The sequence below is a fragment of the Microtus ochrogaster genome, linkage group LG2 (genome assembly GCF_000317375.1).
Source record: "Microtus ochrogaster isolate Prairie Vole_2 linkage group LG2, MicOch1.0, whole genome shotgun sequence".
NCBI classification, from domain to species: domain Eukaryota; kingdom Metazoa; phylum Chordata; class Mammalia; order Rodentia; family Cricetidae; genus Microtus; species Microtus ochrogaster.
This window is the reverse complement of record NC_022028.1, coordinates 46753448-46766156: the sequence shown is the minus strand read 5'-3', so window position 1 is coordinate 46766156 and position 12709 is coordinate 46753448. Positions and strand designations below refer to the sequence as shown.

General features: G+C 53.3%; 1 protein-coding gene across 1 annotated transcript in view; it reads left to right on the top strand.

Annotated features, from left to right (window-relative positions):
* Col6a1 (collagen type VI alpha 1 chain) overlaps window positions 1-10810 on the top strand; it is an 18005-nt gene extending 7195 nt beyond the window's left edge. The window contains exons 12-35 of the mRNA XM_005360233.2: window positions 608-634; window positions 733-777; window positions 1467-1520; window positions 1759-1821; window positions 2197-2259; window positions 2349-2402; window positions 2497-2532; window positions 2851-2913; window positions 3295-3357; window positions 4478-4540; window positions 4763-4825; window positions 5104-5154; window positions 5370-5405; window positions 5634-5696; window positions 5853-5918; window positions 6122-6157; window positions 6550-6586; window positions 6884-6892; window positions 7333-7466; window positions 7861-7970; window positions 8076-8259; window positions 8379-8559; window positions 9022-9051; window positions 9408-10810. Of these exons, the coding sequence (XP_005360290.1) occupies window positions 608-634; window positions 733-777; window positions 1467-1520; window positions 1759-1821; window positions 2197-2259; window positions 2349-2402; window positions 2497-2532; window positions 2851-2913; window positions 3295-3357; window positions 4478-4540; window positions 4763-4825; window positions 5104-5154; window positions 5370-5405; window positions 5634-5696; window positions 5853-5918; window positions 6122-6157; window positions 6550-6586; window positions 6884-6892; window positions 7333-7466; window positions 7861-7970; window positions 8076-8259; window positions 8379-8559; window positions 9022-9051; window positions 9408-10030 (2154 nt within the window). The 3' untranslated portion in view covers window positions 10031-10810. The remainder of the gene's footprint in view (window positions 1-607; window positions 635-732; window positions 778-1466; window positions 1521-1758; window positions 1822-2196; window positions 2260-2348; window positions 2403-2496; window positions 2533-2850; window positions 2914-3294; window positions 3358-4477; window positions 4541-4762; window positions 4826-5103; window positions 5155-5369; window positions 5406-5633; window positions 5697-5852; window positions 5919-6121; window positions 6158-6549; window positions 6587-6883; window positions 6893-7332; window positions 7467-7860; window positions 7971-8075; window positions 8260-8378; window positions 8560-9021; window positions 9052-9407) is intronic.
* The last annotated feature ends 1899 nt before the right edge of the window (window positions 10811-12709 follow it).

Sequence of the window (12709 nt, the reverse complement as noted above, 5' to 3'; positions counted from 1 at the left end):
TGATGATGGTGCAGTGTGATGATGGTGCAGTGTGAGGGTGCAGTGTGATGACGGTGCAGTGTGATGACGGTGCAGTGTGATGACGGTGCAGTGTGAGGGTGCAGTGTGACATGGTGCAGTGTGACGGTGCCGTGTGACCATGCAGTGTGACAACGGTGCAGTGTGACAACGGTGCAGTGTGACAACGGTGCAGTGTGACGGTGCCATGTGACCATGCAGTGTGACAATGGTGCAGTGTGACAGTGCAGTGTGATGACGGTGCAGTGTGATGATGGTGCAGTGTGAGGGTGCAGTGTGAGGGTGCAGTGTGATGACGCAGTGTGACATGGTGCAGTGGGGCGGTGCTGTGTGACCATGCAGTGTGACAGCGCAGTGTGATGACGGTGCAGTGTGATGATGGTGCAGTGTGAGGGGTGCTGTGTGACATGGTGCAGTGGGGCAGTGCCGTGTGACCATGCAGTGTGACAACGGTGCAGTGTGATGATAGTGCAGTGTGCCAGTGCCGTGTGACAGTGCAGTGTGCCGGTGCCATGTGACGGTGCAGTGGGGGCTGCCCTCTGGTCCAGCCAAGGGACTGCCCCTCACCCTCTTCTTCCTATTCCCACAGGGCTCCCGAGGACCGAAAGGCTACAAGGTGAGTATGGGTGGGTCAAGGACGTAAATGCTGTTCACGGGCCAGCGCTGGCCACATCTGGCCTTTGTCTAACCTCCCTTTGTCTCCCTGCCTCACAGGGTGAGAAAGGCAAGCGTGGCATCGACGGGGTAGACGGCATGAAGGTAATCATGAGGCCGGAAGGCTGAGAGGCTGGGGCAAACCATCTAAGGTGGGAGGAGACAAAGCCAGGAGCTGCCCCAAGTGCGCAGGCGCAGTTCCCATGGTGGGTCTTCCTGGGAGTGAGAGTCAGGTGATGTTTCCTACCAAGACCCAGGTCATAGGAAAGGCTGGTCCTTGCCTCTTCTTTCTCTTCCTCTCCGTTTCTCTCATTTCCTCTTCCCTCCCCTTCACCCTGCTCTCAATAAACACCTCAGGTAAGCTCTGCCTTCATGGCGTGCTTGACTCCCGCCTGCCATGAGGCCTCTGGCTCTCACCCCCCAAGGTCTCTGCTCCCTTCTCTGCCCTTTCTCTCTCCTCTTCCAATAAACTTCCTATGTGAGTTCTGTTGTATGGTGTGACTCCTTCCTGGCCATTTCTAAAATCATAATATTGTAGTGTAATGATATGCAGGGGCGAGGTAGGACCACAGATTCCATGGTGGAGGACAAACACGCCATCAGACAGAGCTTACCTAGAAAGGGAAGGGGAAGGGAGGGGAGAGGAGAGGAGGGGGAGAGAGAGAGAGACGCAGAAAAGGAGAAAAGTGATCCCCTTAAGTGCAGAGGGCTCCTGACCTTCCTGAGTGGGGTTTGGATGAACAGAGTTCAAGTCTCTACTCAATGATTCCAATCTTACTGTTTCCTTCTCCCAGGGGGAGACAGGGTTCCCAGGACTACCAGGCTGCAAGGGCTCTCCAGGATTCGATGTAAGTCACTTCCTCTACCGCCTATATTTTGGAATAATGGGTTCTTGGAAATTTGGTTCCAACCCTTGCTATTCTGACTCCACCCAATGGCCGAGCTATATGAATTCACCTACTCTGCCCAATGGCCGAGCTGTATGTGAATTCATTTGATTTATTTGCTCAGTCTGAGGGTGGCGCTTATCTGGGCCCCATGGGGGATCTTGGCTAGCTGTGACCTGCGTATTCGTCTTCCCACCAGGGCATTCAAGGACCCCCAGGTCCCAAGGGTGATGCTGGTGCCTTTGGATTGAAAGGAGAGAAGGTAGGTGACAGGCAGCCCCAGAGAGTTGAGACTTCACCATCTACTAAGGCCAAGTAGTCCTTCTGGGACCCACGGTGAGGGGAACAAGCCTGGCTCTGAGAAGTACCACCATAAAACCTCGATTGGTGGACTCAAGTTTGCCTCTCAGCATCACGCATCTCAGGCCTGGACCTGAGGAGTTTTAAGGCTTTCATGGTCAAGGGTGTGCTATGCAGATGTGGGTGAATTGTGAGGTCCCTAGGAGGCCAGAACTCTTCCAGAGTTAAGGTTGGGGGTTACCTGAGGTTTAGGTAAGAGCATGCCGTCACTGGGCCCAGGCCCTGATGTGGCTTCCAGTGTCTGAACCCATCGACCAAGATCTCTGATCTTCCCCAGGGTCAAGCTGGAGTGGATGGTGAGGCTGGAAGACCAGGAAGCTCGGGGCCAACTGGGGATGAGGTAAGATGACCTGGCATGTGATGGGATCGGATAGGATGAGCCTTGTGGACACTAGGGCTTGTGGTCATTCTCAATTTGTCCTCCCCCAGGGAGATCCAGGAGAGCCTGGTCCCCCCGGAGAGAAAGGAGAGGCTGGAGATGAGGTAAGCACCCCTATCCTGGTCTAGCCTCCATCCTCACTTGCAGGCTGAGTCCAGCCTAGTACGCAGACTCATGTACTATTCTTCCTTATCCTAGGGGAACGCTGGCCCAGATGGACCCCCTGGAGAGAGGGTGAGTCAGTTGGATGATACCATACTGTCCTCATCATCATCAGGAAAGGCTTGTGTAGAGTGGCCTGGATCTGACCTCTGTAGGTCCTTAGCGCTCTGTCTGTAAGCCTAGGCTAGGCAGGAAGCCAGACCCTAGCCATTCTAGATTTCACCATGCATGCAGGGCCTTGGGTCACTTGAGAGTCCTGAGGAGGCAGGCAGCCTGAGGAACACAGAGGCCCACCTCTGGAATGGGGAGATCACTAGGCCCAGCCTTCAAGCTCCCACCCTTCCCAGGAGTGCATCACAGATAGACTCATATCTACTTCTCTCCACACAGGGTGGCCCTGGTGAAAGAGGACCTCGGGGGACCCCTGGTGTGAGGGGCCCAAGGGGAGACCCGGTAAGTCATGCCCTGGGGCTGTCTAGGGGACACACTGAGGCTAGAGCTGAGCATAGGTTCACAGGGCCAGCTATGCAGCCTTATTGGTGTCTAGGCCTCAGCTTTCCTGCCTTCCTATGGAAGCTGCCCAGGGCTCTGATATATCCAAGGCAGGGCATCAGTCCACATCCCATCAGAGGCTCGCTCATTCGTTGGGCCCATCTGGAGGAGAAGAATCTGGGTCTAGCCATGGTCTACAGCTTGGAGTTTAGCCGATTCTTCCAATCCTTACGATTGTGCCTCAATCTCTCGCCACCAAGATCGCTTGCCACTCCTAGAGCAAATTGCTGGTGGTGCCCATGTGGCCTCTATCTCTGCATTCATGGGCTCATTTCTCCCCAGGGTGAAGCTGGACCACAAGGTGACCAAGGAAGAGAAGGCCCCGTCGGCATCCCTGGAGATCCGGTAGGAAGCCTAATGTATTGCAGGGAATAGTGACACCTCACAGTTTTGTTGGCCCACATACTACTCAATACTAAGCTAAGTGTTCCATTCGGGTCTTCTGAAAAAAATGCTCCCAGTGACTCAGCATGGAGGGGGAAGCTCCTACAAATGCGTGTGTTCCTGCAGACTCATGGTGCCCATGCTTAGAGCTAGCTTGGGTTCAGCTGTCATGGATGTGTGTCAGCACTCAACACAGACCAAGGGATGTATTGGAGGCTGTGGGTTACAGACACTTGTAGATTCCATAGACCCTAGATCTCTGGCCTTGATCTGTTATGTTCACAGGGCCTGGTAGTGTGGGCATGAGGGGTGTTAAAGACTCAGCCACAGAGGCAGGGAGACTATGGCCATGAGAACAGAGTGGGTCCCTAGGCTTTAGGGTGGATGGAGAAGAACTGTTTGAATCCTTGGGCGACATGAGTATCAGACCGGATAGAGGTGAGTTTGGCAGGATTAACACACAAGAGGTTCCATGATGTAAAGGTATGGTAAGATCTTTCAGGGCCCATGTTCAGGGAGCCAGGGCCAGTACAGCCAAACTCAGCCCAGAGACATTGGGGCTTCAGGTCCCCAGACCAGGTATGGTCCCCAGAGCCCTCAGGAAGGAACCAGATAGATAGGTCATGCATCTCGGAACAAACTGTACCTGAATACAGTAGTTGAATCTGTAGTTGTCCTTGTGTCCATTTGGTCAGAAGTCTAGTAAGGAAAAGACTACATACGAATTGAACCACCATGGGTAGTGGTCCCTCCCAGACCGGCACAACCAAGGAGGATTCATGAGCAAAGGAAGACATCCACACACACTGGGACCTACAGCGAAGGCTTCAACATGGATAGTGGAGAGGAGGGACCTGCAGGGAACCCCTCCTGACCATACCCCATGCTGACTACTGACCCCACTTATCATGAGCCCCTGAGGGTCCTCCACCCCTGCGTTCAGGGCCCTAGATGACAGTGGGAGGAGCCTAATTTCTCCATATGAGATAGGATCCCATGGTCTGGGACTCTCAGTTCTCAGGGAAGGAAAACAAGTGTGGCCTGGGAACAGTGAGCTGAGCTCATGGGTCTTAATCTCTAGGGTGATGCTGGCCCAATTGGACCTAAAGGATACCGAGGTGATGAGGGTCCTCCAGGCCCTGAGGTAAGAACTTGCCCACTCTGCGCTGCTATTTACCTAGAAGGCCAGCTCTGCGTGTCACTCTGAGGACAGCCCTAGTCCTGCAGCATCTCCCATACCCCCATCTCATCTTTCCGCATCTTGCCTTCCCTCTCTTGGCCTGGGAGAGACTGGGTCCCAGGGAGAATATTGTGCTACTAACTCATATTTTCTATGACCTGGCTATTACCTATACCACTCCTTTAGGGTCTCAGAGGAGCTCCAGGACCCGCTGGACCCCCAGGAGACCCAGGACTGATGGGTGAAAGGGTGAGTATTTGGGAGAACAGCCCTACCAGGCTACTGTTGGGTTAGCAGCTGGGACTTGCCTTATTTGGTCCCTTGGAGAGGTGCTGGTGGGGGAGGGGCATCCACATTCAGCTCTCAAGGATGAGGATGCCCCAGGTAAGACCCTCTTGCTTAAAAGTTCGATTGAGGGTTGACATGGGGATGGGGGCTTTCCCTGGCTGGGGACACAGCTGTCCTGGACGGCCCCCAGGTATCTAGCCACAATCTCACGTGATGACAGCAGCTCTCTCTACTCTCAGGGTGAAGATGGTCCACCAGGAAATGGCACAGAAGGTTTCCCTGGCTTCCCTGTGAGTGTTATAGGCCTCCCTATACACCAACCAAGTCCTCCTTGGAATGCTTCTGGCCACCTGGGTGGATGAGATACACCAGAGCCATCAGCTAGCCCAGGCATTTGGGCCTGGGCCTCCACCAGCCCTAAAGCCCATCAACCTGTAGCTCTGACTTGGCTTTCATTCGGCCCCCCTCCCCGACCCTGGTATAACTCTCTTATCTTCCTTCACAGGGGTATCCAGGCAACAGAGGCCCCCCTGGGATAAATGTGAGTATCCCTACCATGCCTCTGTCAGGCCGTAGATGTGTGTTCACACAGCACTCATGTGCTATCAACACACTGTGTTCATTTTCTCACATTACATCAGGCAGCATGCACATGTGTGAGTCTGGGGTCACATCACTGACTTCAGGGACACTCCAGTCAGGTCACATCTACTTTTCTGCCCTCGCTACATCCTAGGTCCTGCTAACCCATGTATTTTGTCTCCTGCAGGGCACAAAAGGCTACCCTGGCCTCAAGGGAGATGAGGGTGAAGTTGGAGACCCAGGAGAGGATGTGAGTGGGTGAGGGGTGGGGTCTTTCAAGACTGTGAACCCTGCTGGCTTTGTTCACTAGAACAGGGGAACAGGGAGGCTGAAGATGTACTCTGAGGGGCCAGAGCAGCTGGTGCACATGGCTGTTCCTGTTTTACCCCTTGCCATTTCCTTCCAGAACAACGACATTTCACCCCGTGGGGTCAAAGGAGCAAAGGGGTACAGAGGCCCCGAAGGACCCCAGGTAGGTGATGTGGCTGTAGGGGTTATGGGTGGAGGCAAGGCAAAGTCATCTATAGCAATGAGAGGTGGAAGCCAAAAGATTCAAGGGACCAGGATTGCCCCAAGGACAATTGGGGACACTGAGGTCCCTAGAACACATACAGTTCAAGAATCCTTGGGCACAGGCTCCCCATTTAGAGACTTTGTCTACTCTTGCTCTGACAGGGACCTCCAGGACACGTGGGACCACCTGGCCCAGATGTAAGTAGGGTATCTGCAAATCATCTGGGGGCTGACCGCTATGGCCTTGGACCTTGATGGGGACATTAGTGAAGCCTGGAGCTCGCAAGCACTGTTCATGGATGGGGGTAGCTGGGAAAGGAGGCCTGGAGTCTTGCACTCAGACCACAGGGGTGCATGGCTACCACTGGCACACGGATGACTACAGGGGACACGGAACAGCCACGGAAGACATATGGCCATGGGGATACATGACAGCAACGTGCTAGGAATTGCACCCTATCTTTTGTTAAGCCAGGAATGCTCTAGGCCGTGGGAAGTCCCTGCACAGAACCAACCCTCAGAGGGTTCCCAGGAACCACCAGGAATGGCCTCAGCCTAAGCCACACTAATATTCTTACCTCTCTTCCCAGGAGTGCGAGATTTTGGACATCATCATGAAAATGTGCTGTGAGTACCTGGAGCCCGGGTGACTTTCTTAATGAGCCAACAAGTTCCTGCCAGCCACGGGGCCCGGCATTCTGTTCCCAAAGGGTCTGCAAGGGTGGGAGGCTCAGACAAGCAGGGCTTAGGTGCTACTGAGATTGCCAGGTCCCCCACATGGGAGAACCACAGCTGGACTGCCCATCCTCTGAGATTTCAGGGACTCTGACAAGCTGAGGGCCTGGCCAGGGCTAGGCAGAGCAGGACAGGGCACACTGTAGTCTGGAGCTGTTCTGTTTAGGGTTCTTTCTTTTCTTTCCTCAGCCTGCTGTGGTGAGTGGCGTCTCTTCTCTCTCGGGAATTCCTGCACGGTGTTAAGTGGCTGTGTGGTGGGCTAGCAATGCAGCAGCCATGTGTTCATCCACCTCGCTCTCCCACTCATCTGCCTTCCCCATGAGCAGCACCCTGGGGTCATACAGGCCCAGGACACTGCTGCTCCCTGTCTTGTCTCCCTATCATTTTGAGTAATCATCCACAGGCTGGAGCAGGAACCAGACCTCCAGGCTTGTCCCATCCACTCTTCCACAGAGTGAGGAGGAAGGGGCAAGGGTAGCAACTGTTGGGTCTGGCCAATGAAGGCCAGCCCGGCAAGTCTAGCTCACCAAGAGATGCAGGAGAAGATTCATAATCCACAATGGGGGTGGGGTGGGACCATGGAGTACTGAGGGAAGCCTGGCGAAGGGCACTAAGGACTGACCCGTCCCCCCTCCTAGAGTGCACATGCGGCCCCATAGACATCCTCTTCGTGCTGGACAGCTCTGAGAGCATTGGCCTGCAGAACTTTGAGATTGCTAAGGACTTCATCATCAAGGTCATTGACCGGCTGAGCAAGGATGAGTTGGTCAAGGTGAGTACAAGCCAACCTTGGACCACAGGTAGGGCCAACAGAGAGCTCAGCCCCTCCACTTTGGCTTCCTGGCTCACCACTGGATACACTGATTTATGTATAAGTTGAGATGGTAGTAGCTTGTAACAAGGTCAAACAACACATCGTTAGTGTCCATGGAAGTTATATGCATGCATCACCACCATGTGGTGCAGAGAATCATGGTAGTGGGTCCAGAGCTTATCCTTTCAGGGTAGAAGCTGGGAGGGCTATGTACAGAGCCGTGTGGACCTGCAGGAGTAGTTACGGACAGCCCTGTGTGGAAGTGCACCTAGGGGTCTCGAGGCCCTTGCCAGGCTGGGACTCCAGGACACACAGGTTCTGGGCTCCAGACCCGACGATGTCATTCCTACAGTTTGAGCCAGGACAGTCACACGCAGGCGTGGTGCAGTACAGCCACAACCAGATGCAAGAACACGTGGACATGCGGAGCCCCAACATCCGCAACGCCCAGGACTTCAAAGAGTGAGAGGATTCCCAAGACCACTGCCCCATCCCTGGTCCTACAGTGGGCCTGGCCCAACCGGGACCCTGACCCTGGCTTTGACCTTGGCCTGTCTTCTCGCACAGAGCTGTCAAGAAACTGCAGTGGATGGCTGGCGGCACGTTTACCGGAGAAGCGCTGCAGTACACTCGGGATCGGCTGCTTCCACCCACTCAGAACAACCGAATCGCTCTGGTCATCACCGATGGGCGCTCTGACACTCAGCGGGACACCACGCCCCTCAGTGTGCTTTGCGGGCCAGACATTCAGGTGGGCAGCCGCACAGCGCTGCAGTGGCTGAGCAGGCTCTCCTGCGAACACGGGGGACTGTTCTCCAGGGACGCAGGAGGACAGGGTCAGGCCGACCCATGCCACTCTGCCCTCTGCAGGTCGTTTCTGTGGGCATCAAGGATGTGTTTGGCTTTGTCGCGGGCTCCGACCAGCTCAACGTCATTTCCTGCCAAGGCCTGTTGTCGCAAGGCCGGCCGGGTATCTCCCTGGTGAAGGAGAACTATGCCGAGCTTCTAGATGACGGCTTTCTGAAGAACATCACGGCCCAGATCTGCATAGGTGGGTGCTGGGGACCAGAGGTCTGGGTAGGCAGTGCCAAGGTCTGTCCTACACATGTCCGCTCAGCTTTCTGGGACTGTTTGGGCTAGTGACAGCCCTCAGAATGCACCTGTCACTGTCACCTCAAGGACTGTGACCAGATTGGGGTGGCACTGCCCAGGGTGACCGCTGGCCCAGCAGAGCTACTTGAGAGTAGGTGTTCTCATGCAATTTGCATGGGCCAAGGTCTCTACCCCCAATGCCATGGGCACACTGTATGTGGGCCTTGTGTGAGTCTGACTCCATGGTGTGGACAACTTGGTTAAGGGACACAGTTTGTGGCAGATTCATGAGGGCAGTTGGTGAGCAGCAAGGCACAGTGCCTGACCTGCAAACCACCTTTCCCCTTATGAGGCTCAGAGAGGGCATGGTGCGTAGGGTCATGGTGGCATGGCACTCACTTCGTGTGATTTCTCTTTACAGATAAGAAGTGTCCGGATTATACCTGTCCAAGTGAGTGCACGGATTGGGAAGGGCAGGGTGGAAAAGGCAGGACTTTTGTTTTGTTTTGTTTTGGTTTGGTTTTGGTTTTTGGAGACAGGGTTTCTCTGTAGCTTTGGAGCCTGTCCTGGAACTAGCTCTTGTAGACCAGGTCAATCTCAAGCTCACAGAGATCCGCCTGCCTCTGCCTCCCGAGTGCTGGGATTAAAGGCATGTGCTGTCACCGCCTGGCTAAGGCAGGGCTTTTTAAGGGTACCACAGAGCTCTGGGCCCTCTCCTCTGGCGCTTGGCAGCTCTGAAAATTTGGGTGGTCTCTGGCCAGCCCTCTGGAGTCCATCCAGTCTCAGGCCACCATCTCTACCCCACAGTCATGTTCTCCTCCCCGGCTGACATCACCATCCTGCTCGATAGCTCAGCCAGCGTGGGCAGTCACAACTTCGAAACCACCAAGGTGTTCGCCAAGCGCCTAGCTGAGCGCTTCCTGTCAGCAGGCAGGACGGATCCCTCCCAGGACGTGCGGGTAGCCGTGGTCCAGTATAGTGGCCAAGGCCAGCAACAGCCAGGGAGGGCAGCTCTTCAGTTCATGCAGAACTACACGGTGCTGGCCAGCTCTGTGGACAGCATGGATTTCATCAACGATGCCACGGATGTCAACGACGCCCTGAGCTACGTAACTCGCTTCTACCGGGAAGCCTCATCCGGGGCCACCAAGAAGAGACTCCTGCTGTTTTCAGATGGCAACTCACAGGGGGCCACAGCGGAGGCCATTGAGAAGGCTGTGCAGGAGGCCCAGCGTGCAGGCATTGAGATCTTTGTGGTGGTAGTGGGACCCCAGGTGAATGAGCCCCACATCCGTGTGCTCGTTACCGGCAAGACCGCGGAGTATGACGTGGCCTTTGGTGAGCGCCACCTATTCCGTGTACCCAACTATCAGGCCCTGCTTCGTGGTGTTTTCTACCAGACAGTCTCCAGGAAAGTGGCTCTGGGCTAGAGGGCCACATACATGGCCGTACACATGGGGACACACTTTGACAGGCCTTCCTGCCCTTCCCACCACTGACCAAACAGGAATAGGACATGTGACCCAAATGTTCCTGACCACTGTTCCACTGCCTTAGAGGGAAAGCTGAGATGCACACTGTTGACTTTGTGTAATGTCCTCCATGGCTCACCCGAGCTCCTATCCGTATCTTCCTTGATTTGTTCAGCATGGCAGCCATCTTGCTGACCTCCCTCTGCCTCTGGGCTCCACCCGGCCATCTCATCCTCCTTCTCTCTGCCCCTAATCTGTTTCCCGTGTCTTCATACCATCTACAGTTTCTGTCTGTGTTGAGCCTTTCACACCAACAGTGAAACAAACCCTTGCATGGGCTCAGCTTGCTGGGTAACAGCTTTTAGAAAAATTGAGACCAAGAGCGTTTTCAAACACAAACTTGGAGGAGACTGTTCCTCCTCTTCATCAGGTGCTTATCAGTGACCAACATGGACCTTGGTCCTGGCCCTTAGCGGCTCAACGTGAGCAGCAGGAAATGCTGGCTCCTGCCTCTTGCCTAAGAGCAAAGGTGCTACCTGCAAGAGCTTCATATACAAAGAGGCTTAGTCTGGACAGTTCAAACTCATGCGTTCTGTCAGAACCAATCCAGAGCTCCTTTTCCTCAAACAGAGATTTGTCCTTCTTTTTGAAGACCTCTTTTAGTTTTGTTGTGGCTCCCCCATGCTCCCCTGATCTGGTCCATGCCAGCTCTCTCTGATAATAAACGTTTCCATTTTTCTCTGGTGCTTCACTGTATCCACACCACTACCCAACACACCTGGAAAGAGAAGCTAATGCCAGGCAGACCACGGGGCCAAGGAGAGGCTGCCCTGGCCCATGGGCACAGCCCAGCTGTTTCTGAGAGGAAGAACACAGGCACAAAGACCTTCCCAGGCCAGGGGGCTGTAGTGCTGAGGTACACGGCAGTGCTGACTCAAGACACTAGGGCTTGATGGATTTGTCCAAAGAGATAACTTCAGACCACCTAGTTCCAACCAGATTACCCTGGTTCCTACAAAACTCAGCCAAATAAAAACATATCCAACCAGGATAAACACGATCAAATGATATTCAATGAGATTACACCAGATCTAACCAAATCTAACCTGATTAGACCATAACCAATGAGATCTAACACAATATACTGGACCCAAACAAATATAAACTGGATATAAAATCAGATCCAACTAGATACACTAGAACCAACTGCATTTAGTCAGATTAAATTAAACTAAACCACACCCAACCAGATTAAAACAAACCTTACCAGATCCAACTGGATTAAACTGAAACAAACCAGAGCTAACTAGATTAAACTGGAACAAACCAGATCCAAGCATAGTACACAAGTTTAAATCAATCCAACTAGATCAAACCAGATCCAACCAGATTAAAGAAGACCAAACCAAATCACAGAGTAACTCAGATTCTAGCAGATTATACCAGAATCAACTAGATCCAACCATATTACACTATACTAATCCATGTCCAAACAGATTAAACCAAATCTAACCAGATGAAGACCCAATAGACAACTAACTACTAGTTCTACTTCTAAAACCATTCTCCAGAATCCTAAGGGAAGCTGACAGTGGTGCCGAGGTTGGTTGATGGTTACTCAGAATGAGGTATGAGTCTGCCATGGCACTGATGTTGGCCAGGAGATGGCCTATGTCTTCTGAAATGGTACCTGCAGGGTTGGAGCTGTAGATGCAAATCTGGCCAAATGGCAAAGGAAGAAGGCAGCCATTAGAGTCCCCACTACCTTGTTCTTCATTCTTGGGGAACTGGGAGCAGAGGAAGGGCTGACCTGGGAGGCAGCGATGTGTGGTTTGGGTGTGGGGACATGCACACTGGAGTACTTCACACACAGCCATAAAAGCCCATAACAACAACAACAACAACAAAACCACTAGATCAGTGGTTCTCAACCTGCGGGTTGCATGCAACCCCTTTGTCAGGGGTAAAATGACCCTTTTACAGGAGTTGCCTAAGACCATCAGAAAACAGATATTTAGATATTTATATTACGATTCATATAAGTAGCAAAATTATAGTCATGAAGTAACAACAAAAGTGTTGTGGTTGGGTGTCACCACAATGTGAGGAACTGTATTAAAGGGTTGCAGTATCAGGAAGGCTGAGAGAATTGAGCCTCCTGCTGATGGAGGCTAAGTATCCAAGCATAACTATAAAGAGAAAAGAGGGGAGAGAGCCAAGGAAAGCCACTTAGTGGGGACTCAGAGGGGTTGCTAGCCTTGGCCACCCCATCTCCATGACACACCTAACTCTTACCTCAGGTTTCTCACTACAAACTTGACACTGACTACCTGGAGGGTCGTCACATCCCTCATCCCTATGCCCAGGAGCCGAGAGGAGGACCAAAGGCTAGACTGGGGCAGGGCAAGGAGCCTGAGTCAGGAGGATGCGGGGAAGGTATTTTCTGTGTACACCCGTCCCTACTGCCCAGCCCCCACTGGTGGCTCCAGGTCTGTAGCCCACATCCAGGTAGGCCATGCTACTCCAGGTCCTTGGCACATGCTGTGGTTCTTTACCCTAAGGTCCCCTACCCCAGATGCTTCCTGTGGTCACCAGGAACTCTAGGCAGGAGGAACTATTGGCCTACTGAGCCTAGCT